Source organism: Lathamus discolor, chromosome W (assembly GCF_037157495.1).
Source record: "Lathamus discolor isolate bLatDis1 chromosome W, bLatDis1.hap1, whole genome shotgun sequence".
Classification (NCBI taxonomy): Eukaryota; Metazoa; Chordata; class Aves; order Psittaciformes; family Psittacidae; genus Lathamus; species Lathamus discolor.
The window spans coordinates 25,036,612-25,057,491 of record NC_088908.1 but is presented as its reverse complement, the minus strand read 5'-3'; the positions used below and the strand labels follow the sequence as shown (position 1 = coordinate 25,057,491).

General features: G+C 42.1%; 1 protein-coding gene across 3 annotated transcripts in view; it reads left to right on the top strand.

Annotated features, from left to right (window-relative positions):
• The window catches only part of LOC136004300 (phagosome assembly factor 1-like), a 61,592-nt gene that overhangs the window by 23,159 nt on the left and 17,553 nt on the right, over positions 1–20,880 (top strand). For all 3 annotated transcript variants that reach the window (XM_065660677.1, XM_065660678.1, XM_065660676.1), the window contains 3 exons: positions 15,001–15,044; positions 15,332–15,411; positions 19,655–19,749. In XM_065660677.1, coding sequence (XP_065516749.1) covers positions 15,001–15,044; positions 15,332–15,411; positions 19,655–19,749 — 219 coding nt within the window. The remainder of the gene's footprint in view (positions 1–15,000; positions 15,045–15,331; positions 15,412–19,654; positions 19,750–20,880) is intronic.

Below are 20,880 nucleotides of genomic sequence, written 5' to 3'. Positions count from 1 at the left end.
CAATATCTATAAAGGTTTCCAAGCATCAATAGAATCATAGACATATTTGCTAACTTCTAGTACATGAGTATCACAGAGAGACTGTATCAAATGAGTTGTATATGGGACCCCATGTCCACGGTCCGCCACAGTCCTCCCGATACCCCTGATAAGGGTATACGAGACCTTCCCACCGCGGGTCTTGATCCAGCACATACATCACAGGGAAAGCACACAATACATCTGCATCCCACACCCATCTCGCTTCTCCCTTTACAGCTGTCCATTTATCATGAGGATCTGGGGGATATAAATTAGGCTTCTTTTCCGGCTCCATGTCAAAAGGATCATCCAGGTCAGCATCAGAATTAACAGGCGTCAGAACTTCAGGAGCAGCAACAGCAGCCTGATGAGCACGCACAGATTCTTTCTTGGGGTCAATAGGGTCCGGGTCAAAAAGAGTGTCTTTATCTCTGTCTTCAGACTTTGCAGACGCGGCAGCAACTGGTAGAGGCTCAGGGGTGGCCAGGGGTGGGGGGGGCACTGGGTTCCACGATCTCACTTTTTGACTTTAACATCTCTAAAATAGTTCTCCAAATGACCAACAAATGCTTCACAGTGTCACTGCCCTCCGTGGCTGCATTCTTCGGAGCTTTCCCGATCCCTGCTGTCTTCCCAGCCTTTTGTTTTAACAGGGTATTATATATAGCTTGCCAAATCTTATCTCCAAATTTTCGCCATTCTGCTAATTCATGGACAGTGTGAGGGTTAACAAAACATCCCTTAGACTGTCCATAAGCTAACAGTCCCTGCAGATCCTTCTGCAGGTCGATCCCTTTAACCTGCCGCTTCTGTAAGAAGGCAGTAAATAAATCATACGCCGCTTGCCTTTCCATACCTTTGCGCGCTTGTTGCAGCCCCTTCAGGTTTCGGCGGCGCGTATCGGCCGGGCTCGTCTATATGGTCACCCAGGGTCCAGCGCTTAAAATCCTGAGATCTTGGCGCTTTGACCGTCCTGTGGCTGCGATCAGGACCCGAGCAGAACTTGCGTCGTCCCACCGTGGTGTTCGAGGGATCGTGTCGGGGTCACCATTTGTGGGAATCGCCGGGAGACGAGCTCATCAGATGATGACCAACAAGTCTCAGTTTATTGCTAAGCAGATGGATACTTATATACCTTGCCTACAGAGATCATTGGCTTATAGCTTTTACATGTTACAGGATCATTGGTTCGTAGCTTCTACATGTTACAGGATCATTGGTTTGTAGCTTCTACATTTTTGCAGCTACACCGTGCACCCCCCCACCATCCTCCTTCTCATGCACTTATCACTTAGTGGCCTTGGCTGTGATTGGTCATAGTATGTTGCTGTTTGCCGGTGTCCTTCATTTCCTCATTATCTGGCATGAGAGGTTTGCACCATGTTCTACACAGATGTCTTGTTTCAGCTCATTGATGGGAACGTGACCTTTTGACCTTTTTCGACAAGCCAATCCTCCACACTAAAGTGTGAACCCTGGTTGGAAGAATTTGCCACTGGTACTCCAAAACGAGGTATGATCTTGTTAAATAATATTTTAATCACTTTTCTTGCATTATTTATCCTTCAAGGGAATGCTTCTGGCCAGCCTGAAAAAGCATCCTTTAACACCAACAAATATCGATAACCTCCTTTTCTTGATAATTCAGAGAAATCTGTTTGCCACTGCTGTCCCAGATAACTTCCTCTCACAGTTGTCCCAATTTGATTTCTATTTTCAGTTTTAGGATTATTCTTAAGATATAGCTGACATTGTTTTGTCACTAATTGAACTATAGTATATAGATTTCCTCCTACAATTTGTTTAAGTGTTTATACAAAGAGTTACTATCACAATGAGTTTTATTATGTTCCTCCTGAACTAACTTCCAGAGTTGGTTATAGGGGATTACAATTCTCCCATCAGGTATCTGAACCCCACTATATTTTCCTGTCCTTTTAGATCTTGAATCAATTTTCTATCCTCTTTTGAATATCTAGGTTTAGGTTTTTTCAATTATTAATTTGCCATCAGGGATTAAGGACATGATTTGAGATTGTTCAGCTGCTCATTTGGCTTCAAAATCGGTCAAATTATTTCCAATTTCCTGATCAGTCACCTTGTTGATGTCCTTTACAGTACATAATAGCTACTTCTTCAGGTAGCTGAACAGCTTCCTGTAATTGTAGAATTTCTGCAGCATGTTTAATCTGTTTTCCTTGTGTGTTCAGAAGTCCTCATTCTTTCCAGATAGCCCCATTTGCATGTACCACACCAAATGCGTATTTAGAAGCAGTCCAAATATTTATCCTTTGATCTTAAGCCAATTCCAGGGCTCTCGTTAATGCTATTATTTCTGCCTTCTGGGCAGAGGTGTTTGCTGGTAAAGGTTTAGCCTCTATTACCTGTGAAATGGTGGTAAGGGCATATCCTGCCTTTCGTTCACCATTTTTCACAAAGCTACTACCATCAGTAAACCAAGAATCAGCATCTTCCAGAGGTTTTTCTTTCAAGTCTGGTTGGCTCGAATATGCAGTCTCTATGGTGGCCAAGCAGTCGTGTGTTAGTGGTTCCGTCAATTGTTCCTGCAAAAAGGATTCTGGATTCACAATGTTACTGACCACAATTTCTATATCATCTTGTTCCACAAGGGTGGCCTGGTATTTTAAAAAACGTGAAGGAGATAACCAGTGGGCTCCTTTCTGCTCCAGGACTGCTGATGCCACATGGGACACTAGCACAGTAATCTTTTGCCCCAAGGTGAATTTGTGAGCCTCATTAATATTCATGATGACTGCGGCCACAGCCCTTAGGCATCCGGGCCATCTTTTGCTCGCTTCATCCAGCTGTTTTGAAAAATACGCCACTGCCCTTCAGTATGGTCCTAGTTTCTGAGCAAGGACCCTCAAGGCTATTCCTTGTTTTTCATAGGAATATAGCCAAAATGGTTCAGTCACATCCGGAAGTCACAGAGTTGCAGCTCTCATTAGCTCTGTTTTTAAATTTCTAAAAGCCTCCTCTGCTTTATCAGTCCAGTCCAAAGAGGGAGGGTTTCCTTTCAACAGTTCATATAGTGATCTTACCAGAACACCATAATCATGAATCCAAAGTCTGCACCATCCAGTCATTCCCCAGAATGTCCAGAGCTCCTTGACGGTCGACAGTCATGGAGTCTGGCAAATGGCTTCTTTTCTGGCAGTTCCAAGTTCTGTCTGTCCTCCTGTTATTTCATATCCTAGGTAGGAAACTCAGGTTTGGATTAGTTGGGCCTTTCATTTGGATACCCGATAACCATTCAGTCCCAGAAAATTTAATAATTCCACTGTGCACTGGATACATTCTTCCTTTGTTTCTGTAGCAATTAACAGGTCATCCAGATATTGTAACAGAGTCCCCGTCTGAGTAGGTGGCTTCCAGGATTCTAGTTCTTGTGCTAGCTGATTTCCAAAAATTGTTGGACTTTTTTTAAACCCTTGAGGTAATACCGTCCTAGTTTATTGAGTTTTTCTTCTTGTATCGGGATTTTCCCATTCAAAAGCAAATAAATTTTGGCTTTCTTTGGCCAATGGTAAGCAAAAGAAAGTGTCCTTTAAATCCAGGACGGCAAACCATTTCTGATTTAATTTTAGTTTGGTCAATAAAGTATATGGATTAGCCACCACAGGGTGAATATTTTCTACTATTTTATTTATTACCCTTAAATCTTGAACTAGCCTATAGCTTTTCCCATCTGCTTTCTTTACTGGTAAAATGGGTGTGTTATATTCCGATTCACATTCCACTAATAAACCATATCTTAAAAAATTATCAATTATTCCTTTAATTCCCCTTCTATCTTGTATTCTTAAAGGATACTGTTTTATTTGAACTTGGCAGGCCCCCTTTTTATTTCAGTTTTAATAGGCAAAGCATTCTTTGTCTTACCTGGAATTTCTGGTGCCCAAACTCCTGAATATACCTGATTGAGGATTTTTTTTTCTATTTTGGGTGAATTGGACTTCTCGATTTCCTGTTGAATTAATGACACACGCATAGCTTCAATTACTTGGTCCTCTTTTAGTTCTATTTCACCTCTTTTGAAAGTTATGATCGCCTCCAAATGTTCTAATAAATCTTTTCCCAATAATGATTTGGATGAATTTGGCATATATAGAAATTTATGTACCCCAATTTGTTTTCCTATCTTATATTGTAAAGGTTTTAGAAAGAATGCTTTTTCCTGACAGCCAGTAGCTCCCACAGCCGTTGTAGACTCTTTTCCCTTTAGTGTCAAATCTTGATTCAGAACCTAATAAGTTGCCCCAGTATCTATAAGAAATTCCACTTCTTTTTCTGTGGCCCCTAGCTTGATTTTAACCAGTGGATCTGCTAGGGTAGATTCCCCAGGTCCCCGTCAATCTAATTCCAATTCAGTGGTCAGTTGAGTTTGCTGTTTTCTTTGTGGACATTCCCACTTCCAGTGTCCAAATCCTTTGCAGTTTGCACGTTGATCCTAAGGGGAGTTCTCCTGTAGCCCCCCCCCTCTGCCTCATTCTCATTCCTCGGCCACGACCTCTGCCTCTCATGCCACTATATCCCTCATTCACTTGTCCCAATGCTGCAATTGTAGCTGTTGTTACGACCTTTCCTAATTTCTTTTCTTTAACTTGTTCTCTATTCCTGTATACTTTCCAAGCTACTTCCAGTAACTTTTCCATATCTATTATTTCAGTCACAGATAACTTTTGAAGCTTTTGCCCTATATCCTCCAATGACTGCCCCACAAAGGAATTTGCAAGCTGTAATTTTCCTTCCTCTGAGGAAGGATCCAGTGTGGTGCATTTTCGCATAGCTTCTCTGAGCTTATCCAGAAACTCTGTGGGTGACTCCCTCGGCCCCTGTCTTATTTCAAACAGCACCGACCAATTTACCGCTTTAGGAATAGCATTTTCAAGCCCATATTTAATCCAATTCTGATATCTTTTCAAAGACGCATAATCTTCATCATCATCATAATCCCAATTTGGAGCTGTAAGGGGAATATGATCTTCAGCCCTCCCCTCTATCGCCCCTGCAGTAATCTGAGCATTTACCTGAGTACAAGCAGTTTTTATAACCAATTGTTTTTCTGTCTCTGTTAATGCATCCAGGATTACATCTATATCTTTCCAGTCAGGATCCTGGCTTTTTACCAGTATCTCAAATTTCTTTGCTACCCCTATAGGGTCATTTCGATACTCTTTTGCAATCTGCTTCCAATTATCCAAATCTCCTAAAGAAAAATTCACTTTTATTTTAGTATGTCCCTCCGGTCCCATTGCTTCCCTCAGAGGGGCTTGCAGGACAGTCTTGGTTTTACTACGAATCCAGGCAGCAACAGGAGAGGAGGAAATTTGCTTTACACTTAGTTCCTGCTTTACACGTTGTTCCTGCTTTACACTTTGTTCCTGTTCCTCATCTGAATCAGGATTCCTCCTCAATCAGAGGTGGTCTCTGATCTGGTACTTTTGGAGAAACATAATCCTCCAATAGTGAGGTGGGTCGAGAACTGGTTGAAAGGAAGAAGGCAGAGAGTTGTGGTCAATGGCGCAGAATCTAGCTGGAGGTCTGTGACTAGTGGAGTTCCTCAGGGGTCGGTGCTGGGACCGGTGCTGTTTAATATTTTCATCAATGACCTGGATGAGAGAACTGAGTGCACCCTCAGCAAGTTTGCTGATGACACAAAACTGGGAGGAGTGGCTGACACACCAGAGGACTGTGCTGCCATTCAGCGAGACCTGGATAGGCTGGAGAGTTGGGCGGGGAGAAACTTGATGAAATTTAACAAGGGCAAGTGTAGAGTCTTGCATCTGGGGAAGAACAACCCCATGTACCAGTACAGGTTGGGGGTTGACCTGCTGGAAAGTAGCGAAGGGGAAAGGGACCTGGGGGTCCTGGTGGATAGGAGGATGACCATGAGCCAGCAATGTGCTCTTGTGGCCAAGAAGGCAAATGGCATCTTAGGGTGCATTAGAAAGGGAGTGGTTAGTAGGTCAAGAGAGGTTCTCCTCCCCCTCTACTCAGCCTTGGTGAGGCCGCATCTGGAATATTGCGTCCAGTTCTGGGCCCCTCTGTTCAAGAAGGACAGGGAATTGCTTGAAGGAGTCCAGCGCAGAGCCACAAAGATGATTAAGGGAGTGGAACATCTCCCTTATGAGGAGAGGCTGAGGGAGCTGGGTCTCTTTAGCTTGGAGAAGAGGAGACTGAGGGGTGACCTCATCAATGTTTACAAATATGTAAAGGGTAGGTGTCAGGATGATGGAGCTAGGCTTTTTTCAGTGATATCCAGTGACAGGACAAGGGGCAATGGGTGTAAACTGGAACATAGGAAGTTCCACGTTAACATCAGGAAGAACTTCTTTACTGTAAGAGTGACAGAGCACTGGAACAGGTTGCCCAGGGGGATTGTGGAGTCTCCTACACTGGAGATATTCAAGGCCCGCCTGGACAAGTTCCTGTGTGATGTACTGTAGGTTACCCTGCTCTTGCAGGGGGGTTGGACTAGATGATCTTTTGAGGTCCCTTCCAACCCTTGGGATTCTGTGATTCTGTGATTCTATCTTCAACCCTGTTATCCTCAGCTCGTTTCCTAAGTTTCAAACAAATTTCCCCAATATCACAACCAGAACAGCATCTTTCCAGTCTATTCCCTGCCTGCTTTCTTTCTTTTTCTAAAGCCAAAGTTAAAGGATCCAAAGGTGCTATATTAATTCCACATTCTTTCTGCCATTCTGGGTGATTTTGCAACGTGAAAAACATATCTGTATATATTACTTCACATTTTCCTTGCTGCCTCAAAAACAACATTAATTGCAACAATGTATTATAATTCAGAGTTCCATTTTTAGGCCATTTTTCCTGATCCTCCAGAGTGTACAAAGGCCACCATTAGTAACAATATTTTATCAATGTTTTCTTATTTACTGAGCTCCCAGGAGACCCTCCCAATTCTTTCCAGTGTGCAAAAATGCACCCTCTAAAGGACTCTTTTTCATGATCTCCTCACTCTGCTGATTTCCCATTATCAAGCTCTCACTCACACACACTAGGGATCCCACAGACACACTCCATGCAGTTACAACACTTGAAACAGATACAGAAACTAAAATTCTATCAAACAGAACACAATTAATAGTACAGTTCACCGATACCAAAATCACAAGACCAAAATCAGCACTGTAACAAGCCACAAAACAAATCGACCAATAAGATTCAAAACCGTTTCCACAAGACACCCCCTGTGTCTTGCAGGACCCAAAACCACAAGAAGCCCCCTGCTTCTTGTGGGTGTATACCAAATGGATGCTAGCAGCCAGGTATACGCCTTTACCTACGAGATTTCCTATCTCGGTTTACGGAAGGCTTCTAAACCATGCGTACGCTTACCAAACCAATTTACCAAACTGAGGTACCCCCTGCACCTTACAGACTATATAAAAGAATCCCTTTCATGAAGATGGTCTTTGTCTGCTCCTGCAGTGATCCGAATGAGTCGAGGGGTCCCTCCAGGAAAAATTCCCGAGGGCCCTAGAGAGCCCTGTCCTCAGCGGGTCCTGCAGCCGAGCAGAGTGTCCCATCTGGGGTGCCAGATTGATTCGGAAAAAACTCCAGGAACAAACTTGCCAACAAAGTTTTCAAGCTGACAAGCAGGTATTCTTTATTGCGGCACCGGGAGACACGGGGGATTGCTCTTCCCAACCTGTGTCTCCCCTATTGCTACACAAGCCGTCCTTATATAGCCACTGGGCATACATACATATTCATGAGGCTACGTATGGATTACATCAGTTTCCAGAAAGTTCCCCGCATGCGCGCAAAATTGTGGTGGTGGTCTCTGAGGGTCGTTTACTTCTTCCAACAGTCTTCATCGCTTCTGGCAGCCTTCAAAACATGTGCAGTAGATGCTCATACCAGTTTAATTGGTTCGTTAGCACCAGAGACATAATAATCCTCCTGTCCTCCTACTTATCAGTTAGTTTAACTGTAGCCCATCCTGGACACCTGCTGTTCCCAGATACTCCTTATCCCTATGTCCTGTTCTTCTAGACTGTTTTTCTTGAAACTGTGTCAACTATAACGATTTATCTTTATATATTCCATTTTGTGATTTTGTGCCCCTCTTATCTCACAGATGAGCCTTTATCAGTGTAAGCAAAACCTGCTGTATAAAATATATTTAATTCTTAAGGAGACTGAACTCAAAACTGACATAATCACTTCAAGTGCTTGGCTTGCTTACTGATGCGTTTTGAAGTGTCTCAATCTAATAGTGTATTTGATGTGCTATAACTAGTGTATGCCATGTCTCTTCAGCTCCAGTGTTTGAGGGTCTCTTATTTCAACGCGCAGTGTTCCAAGAACTATGCTAGAGCTTTTCCTCTCACCTTTCTCCACAATGTTTTTAATTTTTTTTTTAAAGAAAGAAAAAAACAATTGCTTCTGGTATGTGTTTTTAAGTTTGTTTAAAACAAACCAAGTAATCAATCTTTTCTGGTATGTTGTGATTCAGTGATCTAGCGATACCTGTGTTTTAACTATGAAGAGTAATGCTTTGCAAATGCATACAGTGCTATTAAAACTTTATAGTTTTCAGTTAGTGTTATGGAAGAAATTCTATAGGATCAGTTCAGAAGTGAGCAACAGGACCTGTTAAAGAGTAGTGTAGCTGTAGAATAGGTAATGCCTGTTTTCAAGTTTGTATGACTGGTTTTGATGTTGCTCAGCAGCACTGGAAAAATCAAGATGCCTCTTTTATTTTTCTTTGCTTTTGTGTGGTGTTTGGTGTGGGGGTTTTTTTGTTTGTTTTTGTTGGTTTGTTTTGTTTTTGGTTTTGTGGGTTTTTTTTGTTTGTTTTTTTATTTCTTTATTTAATACACACTTGCTATTGCAATTGGTTATGGAAAAGAGATTGAAATACAGGCTAATAAAATGGAGAGTCTTGACAGACCCAAAGAAGCTGGTGTAGGAATAAAGCCATAGCAATATTCCTAAAAAGTTTCTGCCCTTTTTTCAGGGAGGGGAGGAAGGTTTGTGTATAGTCTCTCTACTCTCCTTCAGCAGCCAGAGCACTGCAGGAGATGTGAGCTAACAGGAAGGAGTAGATCCAGGACCAGGTTCTGAAAACATTGCTATGAATTTTAGCAACAAGGTCTCCTAGCATGTTCCCTCTGAGCTGGAAAAAGAGTCAGATTTCACAGTGTTGGTCTGTTATTACTGGTTAGTAGTCACCTGAATATTTTTGAGTCTTACTCAGTAGTAATTATCAAAACAGCGAGTGTAACAAAACATAGGGTTTTATTCATTTAAACCACCTGCCTTCTGGCTGTGTAGTAAACCTATTGCTGAGTAATCCTTAGTCTTCTCAGGCTTTGTTTCTCTGCACATAGCAAGAATCACATTAATCCTTTTGTCAGTGTAGCTTCTGTTGTTCAAAAAATAAATCTTTTCCTAGTGCTATGGTCTGTTGCAGTTTCTTCAATACTTCTCACTTCAGGAGAGTGCCCAGGACAGGGATGAGGAATTTTGGTGGCTGGGGTGGTGTACAGTATGCCTCTATTTTCAGAAACATTTCTTTTTGGGGGGAAAGATGATTTGCAGGGTCATAAAAAAGTATAAAATCATTCCTAGCTTTTCATTAAAGCAGCCTTTGTTTTTAACAAGCTGTGCAATAAAGGAAACTTGGACATGTCAATCTGCATTTGAATGAAAATATTGGATAACCATTTTTTCCCGAGCATAATTCAAGGTATATTTATTAAGAATTTATTTATTTGTAGCTCATGGAGGAAAGAAGGAGGCTGTTAACCCAGGAAGCTGGGAAACAGTAACAAAAAAAAAAAAACAAAAAAAAAAAAAAAAAAAACAAAAAAAGGAGGAAGAGGACAATTAAAAGCAAGGGGCTTCCTCCTAAATCTGTTGTCCCCACCCAGAACTGCTATCCTGTCCTGCAGGGGGCTGATGAGGAAACACACTCGCACCAGGAACAGCCGGCTGATGCACTGGTAAAGAAGATCAATACTGGTGCTGCCAGGAAAAAGCTGCAGGTCATACTAGTAGGGGACTCTTCTTTGAAAGGAACAGAGGCACCCATCTGTCAGCCTGACCCAGTCTCAGTGGAAGTGTGTTGCCTACCAGGAGCACGGATCAGGGATGGCCTGGTCTAGTAAGTCCCACTGACTATTACCTGCTTCTAGTTACCCATGTGAGTGCTAGTGATATAGATAGCAGTAGCCCGGAGAACATAAAGGACTACAGAGCCCTGGGAGAGGTGGTTAGGGGCTCTGGAGCTCAGATAGTCTTTTCATCAGTTCTCCAGGATAAAGGGGAGGACCTCAAAAAGGCCAGGAGGATTGGCAAGGTTAATAAATGGTTAGAAGGGTGGTGCCATAGTCAGGGGTTTGGGTATCTAGAATATGGGACTCAATTTAGTAGGCCAGGTCTACTGGGGGCTGGTGGAGCTGGTCTGGCAAAGAAGGGGAAGAGCAATTTTGGTAGGAGGCTTGCCAGACTGGTCAAGGATGTTTTAAACTGGGTGTGTTGGGGGAGGCGGGCATCATTCCATCCCAACACTCCCAGTCAGTTGCCAGCACCTATAATAAATGCTCAGAGCAATGTAGAGATATTCCAGTCACTCCAGCTAATGAGCCGGCTTCATTTGGTGCTAGGCTCAGATGCCTCTATACAAACGCCCTTAGCATGTGGATCAAACAAGATCCTGCCCCTCTACTCTGCTCTTGTGAGACCTCACCTGGAGTATTGTGTGCAGTTCTGGTGTCCTCAACATAAAAAGGACATGGAACTGCTGGAACAAGTCCAGAGGAGGGCCACAAGGATGATCAGGGGACTGGAGCACCTCCCGTATGAAGACAGGCTGAGGAAGTTGGGACTTTTCAGCCTGGAGAAGAGAAGGCTGCGTGGGGACCTAATAGCAGCCTTCCAGTACCTGAAGGGGGCCTATAGGGATGCTGGGGAGGGACTCTTTGTCAGGGACTGTAGTGACAGGACAAGGGGTAACAGGTTAAAACTTAAACAGGGGAAGTTTAGATTGGATATAAGGAGGAAATTCTTTCCTGTTAGGGTGGTGAGGCACTGGAATGGGTTGCCCAGGGAGGTTGAGTGCTCCATCCCTGGCAATGTTCAAGGCCAGGTTGGATGAAGCCTTGTGTGGGATGGTTTAGTGTGAGGTGTCCCTGCCCATGGCAGGGGGGTTGGAACTAGATGATCTTGAGGTCCTTTCCAACCCTAACTATTCTATGATTCTATGAATTAGAGTTCTGTGCACATCTACGGGGGTATGATATAATAGGCATCACATTAACATGGTGGGATGGCTCCTGTGACTGGAGTGCTGGAATGGAAGGTTACAGGCCTGGCAGACAGGGAGAGAGAGAGTTGCTGTTTATGTTAGGGATAGGCTGGAGAGTATGGAACTTTGTCTGGGGACAGGAGAGCAGCCAATAGAGTGTTTGTGGGTCAGGGTTAAAGGAAGAACAGCGATGGGAGACATTTATGTGGGGATCTGTTATAGACCGCCAGATCAAGAGTAATCTGTGGATGAAGCACTCTATAGACAGATAGGAACAGCCTCACGCTCGCAGGCCCTTGTCCTCATGGGGGACTTCAACCACCCTGATATCTGTTGGAGGGATGGTATGGGCCGGCACAAGCAATCCAGGAGGTTCCTCGATTGTGTGGAAGACAAATTCTTTCTGCAAGTAATAGAGGAGCTGACAAGGAGAGGTGCCATGCTTGACCTCATGCTCACCAAGAGGAAAGGGCTGGTTGGAAATGTGACACTCCAGGGTGGCCTTGTTTGCAGCGATCATGAGATGGTCAAGTTTGAGATCCCCAGGAGAGTGAGAAGAGCGTGTAGCAAGCTCACTGCCCTGGACTTCAAAAGAGCAGACTGGCCTCTTCAGGAGCCTGCTTAGTAAGATTCCATGGGATATAGCCCTAGAGGGCAGGGGGGCCCAAGACTGTTGGTTGATATTCAAGGATCACTTGGTAGAAGCTCAGGAGTGTTGCATCCCAACTAGAAGGAAGTGCAGCAGGAGGGCCAGGAGACCTTCTTGGATGGATAAGGAGCTGCTAAGGAAACTTTGAAGGAAAAAAGAGGTTTATAAGAGGTGGAATCAAGGACAGGCAGCCTGGGAAGAATACAGGTATGTTATCTGGAAAGCTAGGGACCAGGTTAGGAAAGCTAAGGCCCAGTTAGAATTAAACTTGGCTAGGGATGCTAAGGATAATAGGAAGGGATTCTACAGGTACATAGCAAAAAAAAACCAACAGACTAGGGACAATGTAGGCCCCCTGAGGAAGCTATAGGGAGAACTGGCTACACAGGATTTGGAGAAGGCTGAGATTCTTAATGACTTCTTCGTCTTGGTCTTCACTGGCAAAGGCTCTGACCGCACCACCCAAGTCTTGGAAGGCAGACCCAGGGACTGTGAGAATGAAGACCCTAGGCCCACAGTAGGAGAGGATCTGGTTAGAGACCATCTTAAAAAACTGAACGCGCACAAGTCCATGGGACCTGATGAAATCCATCCGCGGGTCCTGAAGGAGCTGGCGAATGAAGTTGCTAAGCCACTGTCCATCATATTTGAAAAATCATGGCAGTCAGGTGAAGTTCGCAATGACTGGGAAAAGGGAAATATAACCCCCATTTTCAATAAGGGGAAAATGGATGACCCAGGTAGTTACAGACCAGTCAGTCTCACCTCTGCCTGGCAAAATCTTGGAGCAGATTGTCCTGGAAGGCATGCTAAGGCACATGAAAAACAACAAGGTGCTTGGTGACAGCCAGCATGGCTTCACTAAGGGACAATCCTGTCTGACCAATTTGGTGGCCTTCTATGATGGGGCTATGGAACTGATGGACAAGGGTAGAGCAGTTGATGTCATCTCCCTGGACTTGTGCAAAGCATTTGACACTGTCCTGCACGACATCCTTGTCTCTAAATTGGAGAGACATCAATTTGATAGGTGGACCACTCGGTGGATAAAGAACTGGCTGGATGGCCCCACACAAAGAGTTGTGGTCCCTGAGTCAATGTCTGGCTGGAGATCTGTAACAAGTGGTGACCCTCAGGGATCAGGTTGGGACCAGTCTTGTTCAACATCTTTCTCAGTGGGATTGAGTGCTCCCTCAGCAAGTTTGCCGATGACACCAAACTGTGTCTTTCGGTTTATACACTTTAGGGAAGGAGTGCCATCCAGAGGGACCTTGACGTACTTGTGAGGTGGGCTGATGCCAACCTTATGGAGTTTAACCATGCTAAGTGCAAGGTCCTACACCTGGGTTGGAGCAGTCCCAGGCACTGCTATAGGTTGGGCAGAGAAGAGATTCAGAGCAGCCCTTCAGAGAAGGACTTGGGGGTGTTAGTTGATGAGAAACTTGACATGAGGCGGCAATGTGCACTTGTACCCCAGAAAGCCAACCATATGCTGGGCTGCATCAAAAGGATCATGACCAGCAGGTCAAAGGAGGTGATCCTGCCCCTCTACTCTGCTCTTGTGAGACCTCACTTGGAGTGTTGTGTACAGTTCTGGTGTCCTCAACATAAAAAGGACATGGAACTTTTGGAACAAGTCCAGAGGAGTCCATGATGATGATCAGGGGACTGGAGCACCTCACATATGAAGATAGGCTGAGAAGATTGGGTCTGTTTAGCCTGGAGAAGGCTGCATGGAGATGTCATAGTTTTCCAGTATCTGAAGGGGGTGCCTATAAGGATGCTGGGGAGTGACTCTTCATTAGGGACTGTTGTGGTATGACAATGGGTAAGGTGTTAAAACTTAAACAGGGGAAGTTTAGATTGGATATAAGGAAGAAATTCTTTACTGTGAGGGTGGTGCGGCACTGGAATGGGTTGTTGTGAATGGAAGTTGTGAATGCTTCATCCCTGGTGATGTTCAAGGCCAGGTTGGACAGAGCCTTGGGTGACATGTTTTAGTGTGAGGTGTCCCTGCCCATGGCAGGGGGGTTGGAACTAGATGATCTTAAGGTCTTTTCCAACTATTCTATGAGTCTGTGATTCTAAGAAGTATTTGTTGCTCTTCATGTTTTGCCAGAATATTCATTGTTTACTTGCTTAAGGCTTTGCTTGTTGCTTATATCCCGAAATGTTTGGGCTTCTGAGAAAACAGAGTGCTTCAGAGAACTTTCGAATTTTTTGAGTCAACAGCATACTGTTAAATGTTGATTTTTTTTTTATTTTTTTATGTATATATATGTAGGTTTAAACATGGCAGGTTGTTTTATTTAGGGTTACTTGCTGGGCATCTCCCCAAACCAGGACTTCCTTTTTAGCTGGTGGTATTTTTAGGCTTTAAAGTCACATTTGGTAGCAAGCTCCCCAGGGACTTCTTTCTATTCTATCTGAAGAGCGAGTCCTTTCTAAATCTGACAGTGATTTGTTGGAGGATTATACAAAGCAATAAAAAGTGCTTTACCTTTTCTTTACAGCATTTACAATGTTTTCCTTTTCCTGCTGACACAGGAACACATGCTTGCTCTATTTATTTGTGGGTTGCTCTTCTGATTCTCTTCCGTAATGCTTGGAGAGATTGCTAGGTGTCTCTATGTAGTATTGAAATGGAATAATACTTAATCTTGCCATATTCATCTTTTACTTCAGAAGGAGTTGGAAAGTTAGAACAGTGCGGTCAGTGTTAGGACTTGCTACGCTGCCCAGGCATTCTTCAAGGTAATGAGTAACCCAAGGAATGGCCTACTGCTTGACATTCGTTAGAGGATTCCCTAATTAGCTAACCTTTCCTATTACCTTGCTTAAGAGTAATCTTTGCAGAAATCAAGATGCTGATGTATTAGTGCAAAGATTACTTTGTGCAGGTGAGTGCTGATTTACACAGGATCTGGAGGTCCTGCTGCAAATTAGGGGAGTGAGCAGCACTAGCTTGTCTTGCCTTAATGATTTCCAAATATGTGAAATATGGTAATGTTTGTTTCCTGTGTTTCAGGTGATTGAAGTTTATGACTTGACTAAGGTGAAGTTAAAATATTGGTAAGTCATCTAAGATCTCCCATGATTTCTTCTTGATTATTGACTGGTTTCTCTCTTTTTATTAGTCCTGACTTCATTTTTTTTCCAATCATTCTTGTTTAAAAAACCAAAAACAAAACAAACAAAATGTCAAAAAGGACAGTGAACGCAGCACTTGGTTAAATTACCAGTTTACTCTTCCCTTCAGTTTTGGAGACTTCCAATTTAAATATGGTATTGCCATTAGCAAATGTTTTTAGCATCTATTCAGTATTCTTAAGGCAGATTAATTTTGTTTTCTTTTTCAGTGGTGTCCATTTTAACTCTCAGGCAATTGCTCCGACCATAGAACAAATTGATCAGTCATTTGGAGCAACACATCCAGGAGGTAAGCCAAAGTACACCTAAGCTCACCTGGATTGACAGCCTTCTTTCTAGGAAGTCTTTCCTGTATGTCTGCCTAGAGAAATGTGTAGACACTTCTGTTGTCAAATGATCTGAAGTTGTGTTCCAGAATGGTTGTATTTTTATAGCTGAGATATTATGTAATATGTACTGTAAATTCAACTGTGACTGTTTCAGAGTACAATAGTGAGGCAGAGAGTCACTGGCACAGAATGGTGTATTCAGATATCATTAATGATCTGTTTGAACTGCCAGTACCAGAAAATAGTGAGCTTTGTTGTTGATGCTGTTGTTTTCACACATTCTTATCCATGGTCAGCTCAAAGTGTCCTTAGGGATTAAGTATACCATGAACATACATTTGTGCTGATCTCTTGTGCAGTCAGCCAGGACTTGGGCTCTGTCCTCTGAGAATGTGGCTATACCTGGCTAAGGCAGGATCAAGTCTGAGCCTGTGTATAACTGGTTTGCCTTTCCCTGTGCCTTCTTTCTGTTACTGGGATTACTGGGAAGGTGTGAAGCCAGCCTACATGCAGCATGATCAGAATCAAGACAAGTTTAATTAACCTGGCTGAACCTACTCTGCCTCTTTCACAGCTACTTGGCTGTTCACCAGCTCTGTAGCAGGAAAGACTATCTTTAAGCTCCTTGTTTATATATGAATATGGAAAGTGTATTTCAGGAGTTTGATAGGTGATGAAAATAAGCTACTGGTGAAACTTTGAAGAGGATATTATAATTAATTATAATTAAGCTGCTCAGGAACCCTCAAGAATTTGAGCCACAAACTGGCATAACAAGAAAGAAGCCTAACTCCATGTAGGCAAGATACCTTTTTTTAGAGCATCACTTTCTATTTTCTATTTTTAGCTTAACCCAGTCCATTTGCAGTAGTCAGGCTGATCCCAAATAGGCTAGTGTTCTTTGTGATTGATGGTGGCTGCATATCCAGTCTTTGTCCCTGCAGACAGTCTCTTGCATATTACAGAACAGGATTTATTAACTGTGGAGAGTCATGTGCCTGAAGTAATATCATTACATAAAAGCCTTCTGTAGTAGATGAATATCAGATGGAGATAATGAAGCTTGGGGGATTTCTAGCCATAATATTCCAGGGACCAGACTTGGCATTTTTAAACTTCACTTCGGTAATGATGTTAACATTTCTTCTTAGGCAGAAACTCTGAGGTCTATAGTATGTACTAGTTCCATAATAGATCTAACAACAGACTATGTAGAACTTAGGAAGGGTGAAAGTTGTTGCATATCCTTGACAGTTTATAAGAGATGATGGCTTATTTGCAAATATTTAGTGGTTAAGCACTTGAAAAATTGTGATATTATGAATGATAAAAATGCCTACTCAGCTGTAAATATTGCTTATGATAGGAATAGCATGGTTTATTACTACATAAAATTGTATATAATCACTTAAAACATAGATTGGCACCACATGTCCTCATGCTCAATTTGCCAGATCTTGTGTGACTGTCTCGTTCAACTAAGAAAACTTGTACACTTGCTTCATCTGATGTTATGAAAAACTGTCATCTTTTCATCCAGTGTAATGTAGATGTATTTATTAAAATGTTGCCTCTAATACCATTTCACTAGTGCATTTGCTTATTGTGTTTTCTGAAACAGAAAAGGCAGAAAACAGAATAGTTTTCAGTATGTGGGAGGGATGATGATGGTGTTTTCATGTTCCATAAAAATTTGAGCTAGGGTGGGGAGAGAAAGGTGGGAAGAGAAACATGACTAAAGTACCAAATGCCAGTTTTCATGAATGAGTATGACATAACCACTTCTTTTCTTCTCCATACTAATACTCCTCCAAAACCCCAATGCAAGCTCATTTAAACTTGTCTTTTGTTGCTTATCTGTGTTTAAACCTCCACTAGAACTTCAAACAAAATGTTGTCTTTCACTTAAAACCAAAGTGATTGCAGCAGAAATTTCCTGCAACAGGATACGATGGTTGTTTCAAAATGTATTTCAAAAGATTAGCAACAGTTTTGTGTTGAAACAGACCTTCAGTGAGCAGTTTTGGTTTTGCCAAATCAGTTTTTTTAAAGAAGTCATTAGGAAAATTGCAACCAGCTTTGTTACTTTTTGGCTGATATTAGTTTGATCCATTGTAGTATCTTTGTCATGGGGCTGATCGAAATATGACCACTTTGGAGGTCAGTAGCATCATCAAAGCCAAGATTTGATCCCACATTTCCACAATTCTCTCACCTGACCTCCTGCTGGTAAGCATTTGCTCTTGCCAGTGGTTCTGTTGAAATCGCATCCTCTCATGAGTCCTTGTGGATATTTGCTGAAGTGCCATTCAGCATGGGTATGAGGGCTGTGGGATTGAACTGAATTCATAAGGTAGAGGAAAAAAAACTTCCTTCTCTCCTGCCACAGTGGCTTTGCAAGGATGAGGGGGGTGTGGGGGGGTGTACTGTCTTCTGCCTCTCTAACTCTAGGAGACTTCAGAGGTTGCCCAGGTTCCCCTGAGGTGCTGGAAAAGTCTTGCTGGTGTTGGTGGCTTTCCAGGAAGGCAAACTCTCTCCCTTTCTCTCACCCATAGTGCAGCAGCAATGCAGCAGGTTTTTTGCTTCCATCAGCAATTTTTAATTATTCTGCAGGATATCTGTGTAATAAATAAATAAATTGAAAAATTAATTAAATAATCCAAAAAAAAAGTGTACCTTGTTCAGTCACATGGTCGCGACATATGGTCTTGAAGGAGACATGAGAGAACTTCTTAAGGATAAAAATATTCCTTTCCCTTTAAGCCTGAGCATCAACAACCATTGCAGGGGATGGGAACTGATGGGATTTGTATAATCAGATATCACACTAGGCATGAGTAGGGGAAAACAGTTTTCCAGCTGGCTGTGGGCTTTGGAAAAGATGCATAATTTATCACATGAGATTTGTGTAATTTTCTATACAGGTTCCTTTGAGTGACAAGCAGGGAAAATGCTCTTAACCAGCACATTCTGCAGAAAAGACAAATAATTACTTTAGAAAGCTTAATGCTTATTGTTCAACTAATTATTTTTCTGTCCTGGGTGGTCTGTCATTGTTCAGACATCTTGTGGCATGTGTCTTTAGTTGAACATTTGAAAGGCACTTTGGGATGGGGAAAAATTTATATTAATATGCATTTTTCTCTCTATGCTATGTCATCTTAAATATAAAATTGTAAGGAAAAAAGGGAATATTGAACCAGTTTACTTTGGTGAAGTGGAAGAAAACAGCTTCTCTTGTTGGAGTGTTTCTTTATTGTTCTTTTGCCTCTGCTGTTTTCAAACTGTTTTGCAAATGAACCAGCTTCTGTGTGTTCCCCCCAGCAGCTACTGGGCACAGGTTGACGTTTGGGAGCATCGATCCCCAAACTGTTCCCAAGCTCCCAATCTTCTAGGATTGTTTTTAAGCTTTCCACAATCTCACAAAACAGTATGTCTTGTTAGAGTAAGTACTGGCATGAGTTTTGTTGCTGTTTATAGTTGATGCTGTGCAGTTTATTGCAGTAAATCAGGAGGTCTCGTGAGGTGATAACAGCTGGAAGTCTTTGTGTGTTCTGATTTATTACTGCTCTTTGTAAAACCCGACTCATCAGCTGGTGTTTCTAGTGAGTGTGTTTAATTACCACTGTAAATGGCCTAGGACTCATGTGTAGGAAGCATGTCCTTAGTGTGCCATGTTACTTGGGATCATGGATAGCTGAACTGGGGCATGCAGGCAGGAGCTTCTCAGGAAGAGTGGGAGGGAGGTACATGTGAGCTCCCACTTGGAAACTTGCTTCCTAGGGGTGTTAAATATGGAATTTATCAGTGCTCTGGGCACACCAGTCTAAAGGACTTTCTGGTTAATATTGTCCAAGTGTTTCACATGACAATGAACAGAATTGTTTTGCACTTCCAGTGGCTGTTTAAACTACTTTAGGAATATTAAGTTGTAATTGATTGTGTCATATTGTCTAATTGTATCATTAGGGATAGGCTTGTGCCTACAGGCTTGCCTAAGCAACTCTAATGAATGTAAGGTTTCTCCTCTTATTGCCATGTTTCTACTGCAATTAAAAAGCAAAACTATTAATTGTTATGTGTAATTGTGTTCCTCCTGCATTTTGAGACATAGTAAATTCATTGAGGTGATGAAGGTGCTGTTGGATCTGGAGAATTCTTAGTTTTTTTGTAACTCTGTTCTTATTTTCTTTCCCTTTTTAGTGTATAATTCAGCTGAGCAGCTCTTTCACCTCAATTTCAGAGGACTGTCGTTTTCTTTTCAGTTAGACTCCTGGACTGAAATTCCCAAGTATGAGGTCAGCAATCTTTCTTAGTTAATGGATAGTCTTTTTGCCTCTATAGTACTTGCAAAGTATCACCTACTGTGTGTCTTGCCTGCAAGCAAAAGAAGCCAGTAATTTGGAAGGAATTTAACTCCTCAGTTGTATTCTTATTCATGCTATGTAATCATTTTGAAGTTAAAAATTTTCTTCCTTTTAGCAGAAGGCATATGCTTAGATGTTTTGCTTGCATCATGAACTTGGACTAGCAGTTGTGTTGTTGAAAGGAGCCTGCTAAAAATGAGAGTGTCTATGCAAATACATAAATATTAAGCGACCTACTGGAAGGCTGTTCTTTATCAGATGTTTTAAATCTCATCAAAGCGATTGTGCAACTATAATAAGGTGTAGTTCATAAAATACATTTTCATCTTAAGTGTCCTTCAGCAGGAGTGCTTTTAGAAAGCCAGATGAATGAGCTTTATTTGTAATGCCTGTTTGTATATTCACCAAATGTTCAGATGAGTTACTGAATAATTGAACGTATTGCTGCATTCTCTGAAATCTTTGGAAATCACTGTCTAGTGGAAACAAGAACAGGTCTTCTGTGATTTCCACCTATGCTAACAAAAATGTATGTATAGCTTTTGTGTGAGGATAGAAATGCTCTCAGTTATATTATCTAGGCTCATCAGTTAAAAAGAACACGTGCTGTATTGTATTAAAATAATAAGGCACCTATAAAGAGCCAAAACAAAGTGGGAGAAATCAACCAACATGATGACACATTTCATGTTACAGCCTGGTACTTCAGTAGTTGCATTTTAACATGTGAGAGAGCAAGGGGGTAGGTAACCAGGGGAAGTTACTATTTAGCAGTAGTGAAGAATCAATTCTAGCCATTGCATCTGAATGTCTTGTTTTGATGTGTGGTTCAATTAACTGAGAAAATAATTAAGGATAGTTACAGAATGCTTGGTGTGAATATGCTTTGAGAGGAAGATAGTATGGTTTTCTTGGGGATGATACAGTTCTTCATAGCTGCCAGAACAGCGGAGAAAATAATAATGCATTTTCAAGTCTTTCATCCACTTGATGAAATGAGGTTAATAAAATGTTGCTTGCACAGAGTGAAAGGCAAGATTCTCCTCAGGATTATAAATAGGT